This window comes from Triplophysa dalaica, chromosome 12, assembly GCF_015846415.1.
Source record: "Triplophysa dalaica isolate WHDGS20190420 chromosome 12, ASM1584641v1, whole genome shotgun sequence".
Classification (NCBI taxonomy): Eukaryota; Metazoa; Chordata; class Actinopteri; order Cypriniformes; family Nemacheilidae; genus Triplophysa; species Triplophysa dalaica.
This window is the reverse complement of record NC_079553.1, coordinates 12,147,050-12,162,610: the sequence shown is the minus strand read 5'-3', so window position 1 is coordinate 12,162,610 and position 15,561 is coordinate 12,147,050. Positions and strand designations below refer to the sequence as shown.

Here is a 15,561-nt window from a genome sequence, read left to right as displayed (position 1 = left end):
AGAGGTGTTAGGATAGTAGGGAGGTGAGCTTGTATGTGTGTGTGTGTGTGTGTGTGTGTGTGTTTGTTTATGTGTGTGTAATAAGGTCTTTGCTTTTGCGGGTGCCCACATCAGCCAATTATGAGACAACATCTGGTTTAGCTGACAAGTGACTGTGGAGGAGGGTGGAAGTGTGTGTGTGTGAATGTGTGTCTGTGTGTGTTCTGGCTGTAGGGAGGCATTTAGGAGAATAGATTTGTGCTCTGAGTGCACAGCAGGGCAGAGGCTGGGAAGAGGGCGGTGTCAAAATAGACACACACACACTAATACACACACAAACTTAAAAGTCATCATGGCAGTTACATACTTGCAGTTCAAATAATTAATAGACACATAAAGCATCCTTATAATAATATCATGGCAAATGTTACACACATATACATAACAAACATCTGTGTATCCACAAAGATCTTCTTTTTGCATATTTTTCTTGCACACCGCTCCACCAGAATGTTATAATGATGCACACTGTGTATATATATAATGAATGTTGTCATGAAAAAGCTCGCTTCTCTATTCCACCTCACATTGCAGCTGGAACAATTCTGATCAGCATGCATGCATGATCAGTATATAGAGGTTACCTGATCTTTTAAACGGAAAAAAATAAGGCATGTTATTAAAAGTGGTTACTTTGGCATGTCAGGGTGCAGTTTAACAGCATGAATGTAGTGTTTTGATTGGTCCTCAGCATCAGGCCAGTATAAATGAGGCAGCTGACATGGATTACCTGCGGCGATGTGGATCATACTGGGTTGGGTGAAATACATTAGCACTGTGAAACGGGCCCCAACCGAGGGCCCTGACTTCCACACAGACACATCACTGACACTCAAATCAGAGAGAGTACCAGGAATGTTTTGACCATGATGTGTAGAGGATAATGTAGACGAAGTTTTAAAATAAATACCTCTTTTTGTCTTTACACACACTGTAAAAAAATATTAGTTTTTTTTATTGTTGGTTGAGCTTAAAAAAAACCTGCTTCATTTTGAGTTAATTCAATTTAAAAATATTAGTTAATTTAATGAATTTCTCATTGAGTTGCCAAAAGTCGTTGAGTTGGCATTTTTTACAGCATATCATAGTTTATGTATGTACGATATTCAGTGAGAATTATTAAAATAGTTGTTTTTGTTTAGTAGTCTTACTTTTCTTTAGTAGAACTTCTAAAATGTTAACATTGCTTGTGGAATTTCACAGAACTGTATAAAATAGAAAGTAAATTAAATGCAGGTTTAAAAATTGCGTGCTGTCTTGCACTACAAAAATTAAATTACATATTAAGTCAACATGCAAATGTCTGCCCACTTGGGTAAATGAAAGCTCAGTGTTATTTTGTTATTCTGTTATAATCTCTGAAATCACATAATTTAGATTAAATAAAACAAAAGATAATCATCTGTAGTGGCACTAATATATACAGTAATATATATATATACATATATATTATGCAGATATGTCCTTTTTCAAATCAGAGCAGGTAGAGTTATGCTCTGTATCATACAACTTGGACTTTGGATAGGTCCCACCTGAAACCCTCTGAATGAAGTTACCTTAAAACTAATTTTTCTAATCGTTTAGTAATATTAAAACATTTAAAGGATTAATTAAGATTAAAAGTGTGCCGTTCCTAAGTCATTTTCTGTGCTGAGGTTTGAAATATCCTGCAGTTTCAGAAATGCAGTTAGTCATTGTTTGTTTTGTTTGAGTGCAAACTCACTTTGATTAAACTACATCACCTGTGTTTATTTGACATCAGTGGTCAGTTTGTGGTCAGAATGGATTTTTTAGTCCTCTTGTGTTCCTCATTCAAACAGTACCATTGATTATATTATTCAGTTTCAAGGCTAAGCAGAAATACTGTAAACTGACCACAGCGCCTTGCCCTGACTTAAACACTCAATGTCTGTTCCCATGATCCTCTGCTCCTCTCTGGACATTGGATTGAAATGTTTGCATGTATGTTGTTCTCATACAAAGGTGAGAGGATTTTCTTGTGTCTCTGAGTGGTTTGGTAAATCTAGGCCGGTCCTAGACATCGAAATAATTAATCCCTCGGTGTTGGCTCTTCGTTCACCCTTTCAATGATTCTCCAAGCGGCTTACTGCCGTGCTGGAGCCTGGGTGAAGAGAAGAGAAAATAAAAGGCAGCGGAGAGGTTCATCAGGGATGAGAATGTCTTAATGCGGGCTCACCATCCCCCTCTTTCTTCAAACACACTTCTTCTTGCTCTAGAGACCATGAAAGATTCTTCATTCATGATTTAAAGAAAGATAATTCAGACAGTTTAATTTCCTTTTCAGTTTTGCTTCAAGGATTTTATAATGGCGCGATAACCATTTCATGGTTGAAAAGTGAAAAGGACAGTAGTGATTTTCATCTACCTGTAGGACTCCATCTCGGATGTTGCCGTCCTCATGGGTCATCATTAGGACTGGGGTAAAAGAGAAAGTGAGCGACAGAGGGACATTCTTACCCTATCAATACTTGATGAAGACTTTTTTTAAATTTTTGAGTTTCACACTCTTTTAAAGTTTATACTGAAAGTTTAACATTTCTAAAACTTTGTCTGAAGTCACAGATTGTTTGTCCTGTAATGCTTAATTGCAACAGTGCCAGGATTATCACAGCCCTCTTTTAACCTTTGACCTTTCTTCACCCTGTGACAACAACAGATCAATAGCAACAGAACAATCTCTTTGGCTTGGTATTAAGGGATAGATCTGTGATTAAAAGTGAAAGGATAGTGAATGAATGTAGAGTTTATTTGATAAAACACCATCACAGAGAATATCTGATTGTTTTAGCTAGGATTACTGTATTACACAACGCTATAAATTACTTGATTCTGATTGGCCAGTCATAAAACACAGGGTAATCTGGGAACTGTGAGTCGTCTCGGCCTTTAAAATAATTAATTTAAAATAAATGAAATGTAAATATGCCTGACATTGTACAATGAGATTTACAAATGATTAAACCAAATGTCTGAATGATGTGTCTTGGCTAAAGGACGAGAACAAAACTGTTTAAAAAAAAAAAATCTTATGGCAGGTTTGTTACAAATGAGCTAATAATATATTTCAAACCAATATTTTGTGTCCAAAAATATTCTTATATGGCAAGTAGCCGTGTAATAAGGGAACAGCAATGGAGAGGTTTATTTTCCCACATTATCTCTTACATAATTTTAATGTTTTGTTATCATCACCACTGTTTAAAAAAATATTTGTAACACGTTTATATTATGTTTAGTGCAAATTATGAGAATATGCTTATACACATGGTTAGTACAAAGAATCTTCCCTGAAATATTTTGCCTGAAATCCAATTGTCTTTCATCATTTTTTGAGATTACAATTTATTGAATTCTGGAAACTACCGAACCTAGAAACACCTAAAGCCTAACCATCTCATTTGAGGATTATAATCTTTTTAATACAGAGATACTACACATATCTTATTAAGGGTTCAGACATGAAGTTTTGGTATTGACTTCTGTAAACAACTCCCACAGGATGAGAGAATTCTGTTGATTTAAAGACTCATTACAGTCTGATTGACTGTTTTTGCTATAATCTTAGTAACAATCCCTGCATTATTAGGTTTATTTATCTGTTTGGTCTCTTGAGCATGAAGCATTCATACGCAAAGCTAAAGAATGAGAAGATAAGCCCTTTGATTATTGATAATTACTTCACAGAGAATACTTTCTTGTTTTGGTCTATATTTCCTTTTTTATTCAAAGTGAATATTATCTTTGCACTGTTGCAAGTTGAAAATGAGCTTGTTTTTAAAAATTGTTACAATAAAATGTGAAATCGTTCATAAATATTATTTTTATTATTTTTATTTAAATCATTATTGTTATAAATAATTTCCCCCAAAACTATAGTAATTATATAAATCTTAATAATAGTGGGTGAATAATAGTAATGACCAGAGCAACATTATAAGAGTCGATTAATGATATATGCAGCTGTAATTCAGCACTCTGACTTTGCCATTAGCTACAATTAAATTACAAAGTGAAAGTATGTGACATTGAACTTTTGACCTCACATTCTGATGCATGAAACAAACAGGAACCAGGCTTAGATTCTTCTCAAGTTAGCCAAGATGATAGAAGTTCATGAAAGATTTGTATTTAATTTATATATAAGACAGTTTAAAAAATAGTGATTTTCTCAATATGCTATTAATTTAATTAAAATTGTTTGGTAACACTTTCCTTGAAGCATGTATGTTATCGATTATAAAGAGTTATTCAAGGGTAAATTTCATTATAATTCTTTATAATTTGTGTTGTAATGAATTATATTTAGTTGTAAAGAATTATAACCAATTTAAAATGTGACAGTGTAAAAGTGTAACAATGAATTGCTCAGTCTTATAATGTATTAACTGTAATAACAATTATTTATAAGATATTATAATGCATTAAAAGGTTCATAACAATGCTTTAAAACTACTTCCATAATGCATTATACACACATGCTTCAAGGAAAGTGTTACCAATTGTTTTAAGACATTTGTGTTTATGGTTGTACTCTAAAAAATATGTGATCAATAAGTCACAATATATGTTTTGCATTATTTTATTTCATCAAAATAAATGAAGCAATTTACAGCACCCTATATAGTCCCAGTTTTGGATAGTCACAGTAATTTGATTTGTACACCTAATGATGCGTACGGTGTAGCCTTATCCGTTCATGTTTTTACATTAAAACATTAATAATGACAATTTTTATTGAACAGTTGAAAATGTTCAAGTCTTTAACTTGCTGCCAGTGAAGCATTATTCCAGTGTGTCACAGCACGCCTCCTCCTGAGATTACTTAATTACATTCTCTGAAACTGTGTATATTTATTAAAAGCGTAACCTTTACAACAGACTACATGGCAACCACTGTGAACAACAACTAACAAAGGTTACAGACAAATAGACCCCATGCAGTGTGTTAAACGATGAACAGCTTTTTGCAAGGATTTTTCACCAAGAATGTTTATCAGTCTTATTCAAACAAATGCAATGTGGTTCTAAAATTCTGTAAGAATGAATAACAAATGCTAAATGCAAGTACCATGTATAAACAAATATAGCATTTAAATGAACTAATGGTCATTATGGGGGAGGGGGAATAAATGTCTTTCCGCATGGATTTATTATTTTATTTAATATATCCATTTAATTCAATTATTAATTGAATCTTGAATAACTCTTAAATAATAAATACATTTCTTCACAGATTTGTAATGACCATACTGTATGTATTAACAATATTGCTGCTCAGTCCATGTTCAGTTGTTTAAGATTTATTCACTGATCCTGCATGTTACATGCATGACTGAATTGGTAGCAGTGAGTCACACAGCTGGGCAAATGCTTTTATGGCATTTTCAGGTTTGTTTAGTCATAAATAAAAAATCAGATCAACAAAGTGAGAGCAATCCTTTGATGTAGCACTAACAGAAAGGATGGGGTCTACCAGCACATAAAATAGGTGAAAGGTGATTATATTCTAACGTATTTAATCCGTCTGTTTGTTTGTTTGATTTCTTTATCAATTTAATTCAGATATATTTAATGGTTCAAATAGCAAACATTGAGAAAGATGACAATATCTGCATGCAAATGTGATTAAATTGCAAAAAAATTGAGAGACTATAGCTATAACATTTGATAGTCTCGGCAGAAGGAAATATTTGCATAAGATATTTCCACAAAATGATGGACAGTACAACACTTGGGGTCATATTCAACACATTCAGACGAAATCTGCTGTCAGTACACTGAAAGAACTGGCTTTCAATGCTACAGTTTGAGAAATCCCTGTGGATTTGCTGCCCTCTTGTGACAAACTGTAGTAATGACAAAAGAGAATAACGGTCATTGATTCATTAAGAGGTCATCCTCTTAATGCATCCCAAGCCATTTATTTTACAAGAGGCAATACAATTCTTAGTGTCGCAATATCACGTAAAAATATAGATAGAAGTCAGTGATAATAATGGCAACTGTATTGCTATTATGGTCTATGTGGGTCTCTAACCAGTACGAATGTTTCAGCAAATTGTTGAAACCATTAAATCCTCCAGAAATAAGGCCAGAACCGCATGAAGAATTAACTTCTAATGGTAATGGTTCATGTTATTGTAATGTTAAAATGTGTTGTGTTTATGAAAAAGTAAGCTAAACTTATGGACACCAAAAGCGTGTTCTAAGATGAGTTGAATTCATACCTGTGTTTGTCTTTTTGGTTTGTCGATTGTCTTCACTTTCAAAGATACAGGCCTACGCACAAAAAGATGCCGATATAACGATGTCGGTTCATGCCTTATCTGAGAATAAAGTGTTTTCATGAAGAATAATTAGATATTCTTTCAGGTGAAGTGAAGTTTAGAATCATACTATGGCGAAGTCGTTTGTCTTTAATCTTAAAACGTTAACAGGCGTGTTCGAAGAGCCGTTAAATGTGAGAGTTACGACACTCGAGCTCGCCGCCGTGTGGTCACGTGATTCATGGAGCCCTCAATAGCTCCAAACAAATCCGTGCTCTCAACCTATTTAAATGGATTTGAGGGAGAGTATAGCAGCAACTGTATTTGCATAATTATTACTAAACATATTAACAAATTGTGTACAATGAATACTACGTTGACTACATTTATAGCAGCATTTTGTTTGGGGAGTAATATGAATATATATGAATATAAGTTCTATGAATACAAGGTGTGTCCACCAACTCGTTCAAATGTATAAACATCTTTACAGGAATGCGTTTCGGACAATGAATGGGTTTCAGTTCAGTGTTTGACAATCCATGACAAGCGTTACTTCCGCATTTCATTCTTCCAACATACGTCTATGCGAGTGTCGTAACTCTGATTTTCAGCGGCTTTACTATGAACCGATCTGCGTTTGACCGATAGACAGTTCAAAGGCTCATGAATATTAAACACGCCATGGGAAGTCGCTTGATAAAATAGAGGACTCTGGTGAATATTATGAATCAAGCCTTCGTCATAGTAGCCTATGATTGATTTCGTCTAGCAGAGATCATCTCCCGTTACTTTCAGTTTTTAGTAGTTCCGATAGAATGGACGTCGATTCCGATATCAGCCGTACTGACCGGTCCAGCACTAACTCCAATATAGAGAGTCTGGGTCTGACGAACTCCACTTTAACTTATGATGGAAACTTTATTCGCTCTGCTGCTGGTGTGTGTATGACGGGAGAAATCGTAAGTATGTGTTCTGTTATTTAATTACAATTACTTTAATTAAACAAATAAAAGCACACGATTAAGAAAAATGTTCTTGTTGATTTCAAGCTTTTCTCTAATGAAAAATTGAAACAATGACAAATTCGAATGTATTTAATGGTAACTGGAACTGGAATTGTATTGCTTGGAATGGAGACTATTAGGGTGTCTGGTGTGTTTTGTTCTATTGGTGGGATCTGGCGGATAAGACTAACCTAAAGGGACATTATAATTGTTTTAATTGTAAACAGCTGATGGCTTATAATGGTATTTGTAATAATATATAATTAAATGAATGCTGTTATTTTAAAATCATGCCTGCAACACTCAACTGGTTTTGGTTTGAAATGTTTTATTGCCATTAAACACTTAACATCTGTTTATTAGCCTATGTGCTGCAGTATGCTGAATATGAAAAACAACATGTGGATGTTTTTGTCAATGATAAAGATGTGTGCTCTAGGGAAAGAGAGGAAAAGGACCAAACAAAATAGTTGGGTAACAAACTCTTCCTTTCGGCTTGTATTGTTCTTCTTCCGTCCACCACACGCTCTCTGAGTCAAATCCAAGCAGTTCATTTCCTGGTGTAATCTACAGCCAGCTCTGTATTCTAGACGCAAAATCACTTTTCCTGTAATATCAAGCACACAGTGACAAATTCTTTGTGGTATGAAACAGGAAGGGAGGGTGGAAATGCTCTGGAGAATAGTATGGTGTTGTTGTATTTTTCCTGCATCTTTTTTACACAGCCTCAAATATTTGTGAATATACCCATGTGATCCTTAAAATACATTTTATTTTTGAACAGTACTTATTCTTTTTAAGGTGCCTGTGCTCTCTTTTTCAACATTAGGTGTTTGGACTACTGGTGTGGACTCTGATCGGTGGGACAGACTACCTCCACGCGCCTGCGCTGGGATGGGTGATGTTCGTGTCCGTTTTCTACTGGGTTTTTACCGTCATTCTTTTTCTCCTATACCTGACCATGACCCAAACCAGGATTCCTCAGATCCCGTGGAAAACCCTGGTAAGTTGATTGAAAAAATAAAGCATTTATTGAACTCCGTTTAACTAAACCACACAAATAAGAGTTCATATAAAATATATGTAAAATGCATGTTAACTTGGTTTTATTTTTTATGGCTCGTGTTGTTTTCTCTAGGCTATGTATTCTTATTTTTTTATTCACAGGGATTATGTTTTAATGGCAGCGCCTCGGTCCTGTACCTGACAGCAACCGTTATTGGTGCTGTATCGTTAAATTTAGCCAACAGGGGGCGCTACTATTTCATTAGCTGGGTGGCATCAACGGTAAGAGAAACAAATGTCCTGACTAAATTAGCAATAGCCCTTTTTTCTATAGAACTTGCTTCAAAGTCTTGCACAATGTGCAACTGCTACAAAACAAAGTTTTTTACTTTACCATCTTCACGTTATAATTTTTTTAAACGGTTTTATTATTTTAATAACAAGTTGTTTTTTTTCAGATATTTGCTTCATTGGCTATGTTGTGTTATGCAGGAAGTACAGTCGTGATTCTCAAATCATGGAGATCAAAAAGTGAAGACATGTAGGTCAAGAGAAGACAAAGGGAGTGTGAATAAATGGGATCATAAATAAACAATTAACCCTATATTTCATAGACAACATTTTGCTGTGACTGTAGCATTGTTCTAATCATTAAAAACTGTTGTGTTTGAAATAACACTATTTATTTTTGTAAATCAATAAAAATAAATCACCTTTTATACGAAATCGTTATTCAATGATCAATACTCAAAATCACAGCATTCTGCCACCGTTTATGTACTTAATATTAAAGTTGAACCTTATTTTCATCTTAATATGAAAATATTTAGACTCTTAACAATGGATCCACTAAAGATGTTTTGGTATTAATTTTATCATCATTTGATTCACAGTCTAGAACATCTACGCCAACAGTTGTCAGCTAAACCACTTAATTCACACAGTTTGCTCTGAATCTTGTAGATCAGGGCTTTGAGAAAGTTTTGTTTTTCTGTTTGGCAAATTATACTTTTAAGAGGTTAATGTGTTTCAGATAGATATCCTTCTGAAAGACTTGATTATTATTACTTGAATAATTTCTTGAATAATTTCTTAAAGGTTTGTTCCCAGTCCTGCAATCTGAAAATCTTAAAGTTTATCTTTTTATTCACTTGATATGATTGTCTACTATGCGTTCAGGGGGTTTGACTGTGCAGTCAGTGTTTCCATCACAATAAGAAAACTATCTGTGGAGAAAGATGTTTTTTTAACATTTATTATTTTTTAAGTTGCCCTTCCATGAATTTCTTATACTTCCTTTTTTCTATACAAAGCTTTGGATTTTGAAAATTGTAAAAGAAACATGAGAATGCATTCAGGTACATATTGGCCTATTTTATTCACATTTATGGTACATTATCATTTCTCATTGCAATAAAAGGATCAATGCCATTTAAGAAATAATCATAATGAAAGAAGCTTAAACAAGAAAACATAAACATGATTAAGACAGAACAGTTATTTAAACTGGAACGAAAGAACACCTCTGAGAACGTTACTTAGGTAAGTGGGTTATTTGTTAACTGGAATTATACAATTATGTGTAGAAACCCACTGTAGTGTATCTGACTTTAAATTTAAGGTGTGGCGGTACTTGTGTCAGGGTACACAGCCCAGTGAGCCCCAAGGGAAGTGAGAGCATGTCCATTCTGTCGGCCACTGAGGAAACGTAGTTCACTTCCATCATGGGTTGGGTACAGGTTAAATGAATCTCCATACGGTTGACCGACTTTAATAGAGCGCCCATGATTAGTGACAAACATAACCTCATAGATGTAGGTGCTGTAATACTTTCCAGAGACCTGAACGAAGTATTCATTGTCAAAGAGTGTCATCTCTTCTGGGTTACCATTATAATCTACACCAACCAGTTCAGTCCAGTTATTTCCGTATTTTAGCTGAATCCTAAAACGACACGAGTCATCAATGGTCAAGTAAGAACAGAAAGAATAGCATTTGATTAAATAAAGAGAAATTAGCTCATATGTTTAGATGTTTCTAACTCTATTGCTATCATCTACTCAGTTAACTATCAGTCTACTAATTGTTCATGGTCTAACTGTTGAATGTTTTCCTGGGAAACGTACCCATTGATGTATGCGCCTGGGTATTCATAAACTTTCACTCCAGTTATCCGATCCGGATGTGCAGTAGAGAATTCAAATCCAGTGCCCTCCCCAACAGCCAACGAGTATGAGTAAAAATCAGGTAAAGCTGAAAAAGGCATTAACAATTATCATAAAACAAAACTTTACAAAGATGATTTACAGAGTCGGACAATTTTTATGTAGTTACAATTTTGGCATTGGCTGAATGGTTTAAGATTCAAGCACATTCTTTTCACAGCAGAATACTTACGCATAGTCCAGCCCATGGTGCAAAGGACAGCGAGTACCACAAAAACATACATCATCTTGGAATATGAGGTCTTCACTTAACTCTAAGAATCCACAACCATTAAAAAAAAAAAATTACAAATGATTAATGAAGAATTAAAATTCACATAGATTCATAAAATAAATATTGTAATACTGTATCCACAGATGTCCAATCTCTAAGTATTCAAAATGCAAGTGTATGTAGTATGATGTCATTACCTGCAGGAGGATGAGTGAACAGGTCTGTTGATCGAACTTCAAACCTTTATTTATACTTGCCAGATGGTCCAACCTCTTTTTTTTACTAAGAAGATGTGTGTCTTTCACACTTGAACAAAAGAAACGTGTGTTTCTGGTAAGGAATGTATTTTGAGTTGAGACTTCCTTTTCATTTATTCATGGATATCTTGTGCATTTCAAACGTTTGCAGTTTATGACACACTCCAGAATATATTGCCAACAGCAGTTACCACTAACTCTAACCCTATATTAAAACATATTTTAATAGATTTACTTTTTTAAGTAGAAAGTGTCAAAAGGGACTTGTCTGGTAGATAACAGTTTGGGTCAGAGGTGTCATGCATTTAATTTTGCTCCCTTAGTACTGAGACCTTTTAGCAACAATAACTAAAACAAATATTCAAGACACATTAGTCTGGTGCTTGTTTTCATTTGGGAACTCAGGTTAAAACCCATTCTAATATATATTATATTCTTTATTATAAAAAGAAACTGGACACTGTTGCAATTAAACTGAGCATGTCACCCACCTTGCATGTCAGATCGCATATGGAGACCCTGTTGAGTTTTTATTTTTAACTTCTTTGTTATGCTGCATAATTATATTTTTCTCGGGTTTTGTTCGAAAATGAAAGTCATATAAATCATCTGTTGAGGAGGTTTAAGTGGATTGCAGCTTTGTACTCTTAAAGGCCATGCCACACTCTTAAAAATCACGTTGCCATCCAAGGAAGTACCGTAAACATCAGAAAAACCATCAAAATTTCATTTGTTTCTTTTTTAAGAACTTTTGAGTAAATGGTTCTTTGGAACCAAAAATGGTTCTTATGACATTGATGTGAAGAACCTTTTGTTGCCCTTTTTAAAGAACTTGCTCTTAAAATGTTCCAAAGAAGACATTTGGTGCACAACAATGCATTAATTATAAAAAAAATCATCTTCCCACACACTTATAAGAAAACAATAAACTTACACACCCATTCATTTAATAATTTAATTTATTCTTGTCTACATATAATGACAGATGCTAATTTGCTTTGTGTTGTCTCTGCATTAAATGGAACAAAAGAAGGAGTGGGAAAAATGTGATCAAGTCACACCGGTTTTAAAAGGACTTTCCAACACTGTATAAAATGATATGTTGACGTTACTTAAAATATATGTGCACCATTTTTGCATCATGTTTTTTTAAGTAAAACGTTTTTTTAATTCAACTAAGTAAAAATAACAAGATAATCTTTGTTGCGTTTACACAAATATATCACTTAGCTAGACCTTCTTTACTTAAAAATGTATGCAGCTTGAGTTCAATCAACGTACAGTGCTCATGTGGGCTCATGTGTACTTACATATTTCATTAATTTACCTTAATGTTCAGATAGCCTAGTGAAGTATATTATAATAACAGTTTTGAAGTAATTGATGACTGATTTGATGTCAGTCATTGAATGATTCTACACAGAAGTACACAACATACTGCATTTCTTATGTGTGTCTTCCTTATTGTGGTAAGAAATGTGATGGGTTGAACAGGGTCGATGCTTACCAAAGCAAACAGGAATCACATGAATGGTAACTTCACAGGAAACGATTATTCACTACAAAACAACATCAATAATACTAAATAAATCTTAAAGTTTGTTATACATCTTATTAACATCTACATAAATGCCCCAAAAGTTTTTATTTAAAAAAGTATGAATAATCAAACAAAGGCAAGGCCTTATGGGTATTCCTCAAAGCATTTGTACTAATAATATTAAGTTCATTGCACTGGAAATGTATGTAAAGTTTACTTAATTTTAATTTTAGTTTTAACTTTATACATACTTTTAAACTTTTCTTATAATTTATATTTTTGTGTTGTATGAACAAAGGATTTTAAGTTATTCTAGAAATTGTATAAATTTGTTTATTTTTAAGTAGCAGCTACTTAACATAATACAATATGATTGTTGAGACGACAAATCACTTTAAACAGTGAAGTCTAGACCTGTATAAAATGTTCTATAAATTGCATGCAGTTCTTCATATCTACAATTTTTCATTGCATCGATTGAATTTCTTTACCATTCATTTCATGAATGAAATGTGCATTTAACAACCTCTCCCAACCCCTGCTTATCAAAGACTCCTCACCATGTTTCATCCCCATCCCAGTTCAAGACATCATATCTGGCATTTTTCACCTTCTATCACTGTTCATTTATAAACCAGTCTCTTTGATCCTAACCTGTCTGTGTCTTGAGTCTGACTATCCGTTGCACTGTGTTTATGAAAATACTTTTTTAAATCATGTTATTTACATATGTGATTGTAAAATAATCCAAAAGCAATCGGAACACATTCCGTTTATGTTGTGAAACTATTACATTCCTCATTACAAGTAATTTATTACTGTACCGGAATACATTTTTAAAGTAAACCTCTCAACCCTGGACTGTAAAGTAAATATGTGAATTATATGTGAATCTTAATCACTGGAGTGATAGTGTCAGTATATTTGTTTGTCAATAATGAATATTAAGGCATGGTAAATAGTTAAGAATGTAGACTGTGTGACATCAAATAAAAGTTCAATGCATCTCACAGTACAGATTTGTATCCAACCTACAATATGCGTATAATAAGCTGTGGATATAGTGTACTGTAGATGAGCTGCGTGCTGCTAAGGATATAACAACATATCCTCAGACCCATAGGACATACGTATGTTGTTTGTCCCTTCCTCAAAGACAAATATGATCTCTTACTGAATTAACGCATATATACGCATATTCAGGCACTTTGAGAAAGAATTGTAACACCTTTATTTTTTTAAAAACAAAAAACACATGATACAGATATGAAAAAGTTAAAATGTTTAAAAAGTTAAAATATTCCAAGTGTACCGAGGTCAATCGATCGATGGGGAACAGACGCGAAAGCGTCACGATCAGAACCATTTTTCTAACACATTTAAATGTGTAAAAAATATTTATAGGACTGTTTTTTATCGCTTGCACAATCTCACTTAGGTTACAATAATAATTATAACACTAATAATAAATGTAAGCATTTGTCACGAGATCAGGGTTGGCTGTTCAGTCATGCATGTCATCACAGGGAGACTGGAGTGCCATTGCAAAACGGGCTACTTGTCAGTCAAAGCTAGATAATGGACCTCAAAAAAAGGAAAAGCGGTGCAGAAATAGTCAGAGAAAGCAAAAAGAGGTCTCTTAATTCCGACACTGCCAAATGCGTTAATCTAACCAAACTCTTTTCAAAAGGTTTAAATTTGGCGGCTGCACCAATGGACAGCTGTCATGATTCTGCCTCCTTTTGTCTTGATTTTCTAGTCTAGTGGCAGAATCATGACAGACCCACGTGTTTAGTGTGAGAGAGACATGATATTGTTGTTATGATGAAGTATGCACTCTCTCAGGTTTTTCCTTTGTTCAGATCAAACTGATAATACTAATAAACTGATCTGTACAAACCATCATTTGGAAAAGACCAAAATAGAGATGTTTGGCCATAATACACAGCACCATGTATGGTGAAACCCAAACACAGCACCAACACTTCTCTCAGGCACATGGAGGGGTTATAATTGGGGCTTGTTTGCATTCACTACTGTTTGCATGTACTCCTCTGTACAATAAATTGTTATGAAGTCAAATGTGAGCTAAGGCTTGACTGAAATTGGGATGCAATAGAATTCATGCAATAGAAAAATGATCTCAAGCACATTAGCATAATTAGGTTATTAAGACCTACAGACCGAGTCCAGACCTCAAACCGATTGGCATGTGGCATCAGGACGCATCAAAAAATCGCATCATCAAATTCACCAAAACCTCAATGAACTGAAACAACACTGTAAAGAAGATTAAATCCATACCTTCACAATGATGTGAGGCGCTGATAAAGTCATTGTGACGAGTCATCCCTGGCGCAATCAGCGTCACCATGGAGATGGGAGAAATCAGAGCGGCACACCTGCCGCTCATCGGCATCATCACAGGTGACTAGTTCTCGAGCGGCTACAAAAGCCGCTGGGACGAGAGGAAGGGAAAGCAACGTTTCCAGAGTCGGGAGTCATAAATCAGGATTCTTCTCTTCTCTTCATAGGCTCAGACGAGTAGAAGCTGGAGGAAACCGTTCCTGCCCAACCCGTATGCAGCAAGCCCCTCGCAGCCGGATATCCGACTCGTGCCTCAGAGAGAACGGAATTTATTACTCTCCTTCCGTCTCCCCACGAAAACATTAATAAAAATACCCTCCGGGGACACAAACTGCACTTCCCATGTACGTGTCGTTACTCTGCCTGTGACAGTCATGCAGAAAGTGTTATAGTGTTATAATCCCACTATCTCAGCACAGTTGAATTGCCAAATAGGACATTTCCCACGCCTTATGCAGGGGGGAATCAGTCAAGAATATGAATAGAGAAAAGGAGTTCCTAGGTTCCACTGGTTAATCGGGTAGGCATCCTCTGTGTTTGGGGGATAAATGATTATAGAAATACATAGTATACCTACCTTTCCTTGCCATCATCAGAAAGACGTCTCATCACATTATCCT

At 34.7% G+C, this 15,561-nt stretch overlaps 2 protein-coding genes and 1 long non-coding RNA gene across 5 annotated transcripts; 1 reads left to right on the top strand and 2 right to left on the bottom strand.

Moving 5' to 3' along the window:
• Positions 1-1,851: 1,851 nt before the first annotated feature.
• On the bottom strand, positions 1,852-6,519 carry LOC130433429 (uncharacterized). 2 transcript variants are annotated; one of them, XR_008908574.1, is made up of 4 exons: positions 6,288-6,519; positions 2,426-2,475; positions 2,237-2,291; positions 1,852-2,161 (listed from the first exon to the last, which is right to left on the bottom strand). It is a non-coding gene; the product is annotated as an uncharacterized LOC130433429 (long non-coding RNA). The 2 variants fall into 2 exon arrangements; XR_008908575.1 differs by lacking the exon at positions 2,237-2,291.
• Positions 6,520-6,970: 451 nt separating this feature from the next.
• cmtm8b (CKLF-like MARVEL transmembrane domain containing 8b) lies at positions 6,971-9,064 on the top strand. Of its 2 annotated transcripts, none has more exons than XM_056763020.1 (4): positions 6,971-7,288; positions 8,163-8,336; positions 8,501-8,620; positions 8,831-9,064. In XM_056763020.1, the coding sequence occupies exons 1-4, from the start codon at positions 7,145-7,147 to the stop codon at positions 8,843-8,845; spliced, it is 453 nt and encodes a 150-aa protein (XP_056618998.1). In that variant the 5' UTR covers positions 6,971-7,144; the 3' UTR covers positions 8,846-9,064. The 2 variants fall into 2 exon arrangements, with proteins under 2 accessions (XP_056618998.1, XP_056618997.1); XM_056763019.1 differs by having other exon boundaries at positions 6,974-7,288; positions 8,797-9,064.
• Positions 9,065-9,691: 627 nt separating this feature from the next.
• On the bottom strand, positions 9,692-11,011 carry LOC130433251 (zymogen granule membrane protein 16-like). The gene is made up of 4 exons (XM_056763035.1): positions 10,975-11,011; positions 10,736-10,817; positions 10,465-10,591; positions 9,692-10,282 (listed from the first exon to the last, which is right to left on the bottom strand). The coding sequence occupies exons 2-4, from the start codon at positions 10,788-10,790 to the stop codon at positions 9,955-9,957; spliced, it is 510 nt and encodes a 169-aa protein (XP_056619013.1). The 5' UTR covers positions 10,791-10,817; positions 10,975-11,011; the 3' UTR covers positions 9,692-9,954.
• Positions 11,012-15,561: the final 4,550 nt, after the last annotated feature.

Bases quoted from the DNA above. Each gene is read 5' to 3' on its own strand.
- cmtm8b (XM_056763019.1), top strand. From the start codon at position 7,145: ATGGACGTCGATTCCGATATCAGCCGTACTGACCGGTCCAGCACTAAC. The intron at 7,289-8,162 runs GTAAGTATGTGT...TTTCAACATTAG, and splicing joins TGTGTATGACGGGAGAAATC to GTGTTTGGACTACTGGTGTG. The intron at 8,621-8,796 runs GTAAGAGAAACA...GTTTTTTTTCAG, and splicing joins TTAGCTGGGTGGCATCAACG to ATATTTGCTTCATTGGCTAT.
- LOC130433251 (XM_056763035.1), bottom strand. From the start codon at position 10,790: ATGATGTATGTTTTTGTGGTACTCGCTGTCCTTTGCACCATGGGCTGG. The intron at 10,592-10,735 runs GTAAGTATTCTG...TGCCTTTTTCAG, and splicing joins CACCATGGGCTGGACTATGC to CTTTACCTGATTTTTACTCA. The intron at 10,283-10,464 runs GTACGTTTCCCA...GTGTCGTTTTAG, and splicing joins CCAGGCGCATACATCAATGG to GATTCAGCTAAAATACGGAA.